We start from the raw sequence: 2,332 nt of genomic DNA on the forward strand, positions 1-2,332 counted from the left end.
GTCGGGTTGAGCGGGATGAGGTTGACGTGGCATTTGAGGCCCCGCAGCAGCTTGCCGAGCCTACTGAAAGAAAACAGTGAAACAAGAAGACCTCGGGGTGCCCCGCAGCAGCTTGCCGCGCCGACGCGCGGTCGCGGCGTCGTCGTTCCGCCCGGCGATCAGCGCCTACAAAAAGAGAAAAAACACAGCGTGCGCAAGCAAGAACAGAGCAAGAAAGCGACGGCGTCGCTCCGCGCGGCGATCGGCGCCCATTCGAACGTGAGGCGCCGGCCGCTGCGCTCCACGTAGTAGTGACACGCGCCTACAAAAAGAAAACACGCCGGCTGAAAAAAGAAAACGCCGCGCTCCACGTAGTAGTGACACGCGCCTACAAAAAGAAAACACGCCGCCTGAAAAAAGAAAACGCTGCGCCCCACGTAGTAGTGGCACGCGCCAATCAGCTCGTCGAGGTCGTGCCTCCGGTTGACGGGCCTACGCGCTGAGTACGCCACCCTCAGGGCGGGAGATATGGGGAGATATGGGGAGATATGGGGAGATATGGGCAGCCTACGCGCTGAGGACGCCACCCTCAGGGCGGGAGATATGGGGAGATATGGGGAGATATGGGGAGATATGGGCAGCCTACGCGCTGAGGACGCCACCCTCAGGGCGGGAAGAGAGTGTGTTCAGAGCATCGCGTGAATACAACGGAGAAGACACAGCGGAGTGCGCGTCCTCTCGGGCGCTGGTTGGGAGACATGAATCCGTGTTCCGCTTCTAGGTTGACGGGCATGATGGCGGAGCGCGCGACGTCGTCGGCCTCGTGCAGCGAGATTGCGAGCCTGCGGGGAGAGATGGGGAGATGTGGGGAGATATGGGGCCTCGTGCAGCGAGATTGCGAGCCTGCGCGCTGAGTACGCCGACATCAGGGCGGGAGGACGGTACTGCGAAGTGTCTTCAGAGCACCGGGGGAAGACAACGGAGAGGAAGGCAGTGAACACAGGCGGATACGGCGGAATGCAGCGGAGTGCGTGTCCTCTCGAGTGCTGGTTGGGAGACATGAACACGTATTCCGCTTCTAGGGCCCGAGACATGGGGAGAGGTGGGGAGAGGTGGGGAGAGGTGGGGAGAGGTGGGGAGAGGTGGGGAGAGGTGGAGGGAGAGATGGGGAGAGGTGGGGAGAGGTGGGGAGAGATGGGGAGAGAGGTCCGCTTCTAGGATTGCGAGCCCGACCTCGAGCCCCTCCTCCGCAAACCGCCTAGAGATCGAAGACGGCGAGGCCTCCCGCGTGAAGAAGAAGAAGAAGAAGAAGAAGAAAGGAGAGAGAGAGGAAGAGGAGAAGGAGAGAGAGATGGAGAAAGAGAAGAAGAAGGAGGAGAAGAAGGAGGGGCTGCAGAGGGGCCGTATCGTTGATCACGGTGGGAGCGTCTTGGCCACAGCAGACTTAGCCCGCATAAGAGGCTCCCGCCGATCCTAGACCGCGTGTGCACCCCGGCGTGCCAGGGCACACTTAGACCCGCCAAGCCTCGAGGCTCAGAACTAGAGTAGATTAGAGAATTCGACTGCAGAGGGGGGCAGAGGCTGCCAATCCAACTCCCGATGCAATCTCGGGGAATCTCGGGGGATCTGCGCCGGATCTGAGGCGCGAGGCCGACCGTCGAGACTGTGACGTGGCGTGCGCCGATCCCAAGCTCGTCCATGATGCGCCTACTCTCGGGGAATCTCGGGGAATCTCGAGGGAATCAGCGCGCCGACTCCCGAGCTCGCCCATGATGCGCCGCGCTGCGCCGACGACGGCGTCGTAGTTGCGGAACGGCTCGCCCATGCCCATGAAGACGACGTTGCTCAGCCGCTCGCCCCGCGCGCGCAGCTCGGAGGAGAAGCGCGCGGCCTGCTCGAAGATCTCCGCCTCGCTGAGGTCTCGCCGGAAGCCCATCTGCCCGGTCGCGCAGAAGGTGCAGCCCATCGCGCAGCCCACCTGCGACGAGATGCACGCGGTGCGCCTGAAGCAGAAAACGCGCCGCCTCTAAGAGAGGAACCACGCTGCGAGATTGCGACGAGATGCAGGCGGCGCTCCGCCGGTCGTCATACGGCATCAGCACCGACTCGATGAGCGACCCGTCGTGGCAGCGCCAGAGGCGCTTCTGCGTCCCGTCCTTGGACTGCTGCTCGAACTCGACCCCCAGTTCGCCCAGCGTGGCGTGCTCCCGCAATCTGGCGCGCAGCGCCTTTGGCAGCGTGTGCATCGCGTCGATGTCGCCCGCCGGAGCGTCGCCGTAGAGGCAGTCGCGGATCTGCTTGAGGCGGAACTTCGGCTGGCCCCAGTCCTTGAGCACGGCCTCGAGCTGCTCGT

The 2,332-nt window shown here is 63.4% G+C and overlaps 1 protein-coding gene across 1 annotated transcript in view; it reads right to left on the reverse strand.

Annotated features, from left to right (window-relative positions):
- Nucleotides 1-60: 60 nt before the first annotated feature.
- Nucleotides 61-2,332, reverse strand: part of EMIHUDRAFT_223465 (hypothetical protein) — a gene marked incomplete at both ends in the record, with an annotated part of 6,105 nt that continues 3,833 nt past the window's right edge. Inside the window, 6 exons of the mRNA XM_005791683.1 lie at nt 61-165; nt 417-471; nt 738-821; nt 1,213-1,237; nt 1,735-2,005; nt 2,082-2,306. Of these exons, the coding sequence (XP_005791740.1) occupies nt 61-165; nt 417-471; nt 738-821; nt 1,213-1,237; nt 1,735-2,005; nt 2,082-2,306 (765 nt within the window). The remainder of the gene's footprint in view (nt 166-416; nt 472-737; nt 822-1,212; nt 1,238-1,734; nt 2,006-2,081; nt 2,307-2,332) is intronic.

This window comes from Emiliania huxleyi (assembly GCF_000372725.1).
Source record: "Emiliania huxleyi CCMP1516 unplaced genomic scaffold EMIHUscaffold_110, whole genome shotgun sequence".
NCBI lineage: Eukaryota > Haptophyta > Isochrysidales > Noelaerhabdaceae > Emiliania > Emiliania huxleyi.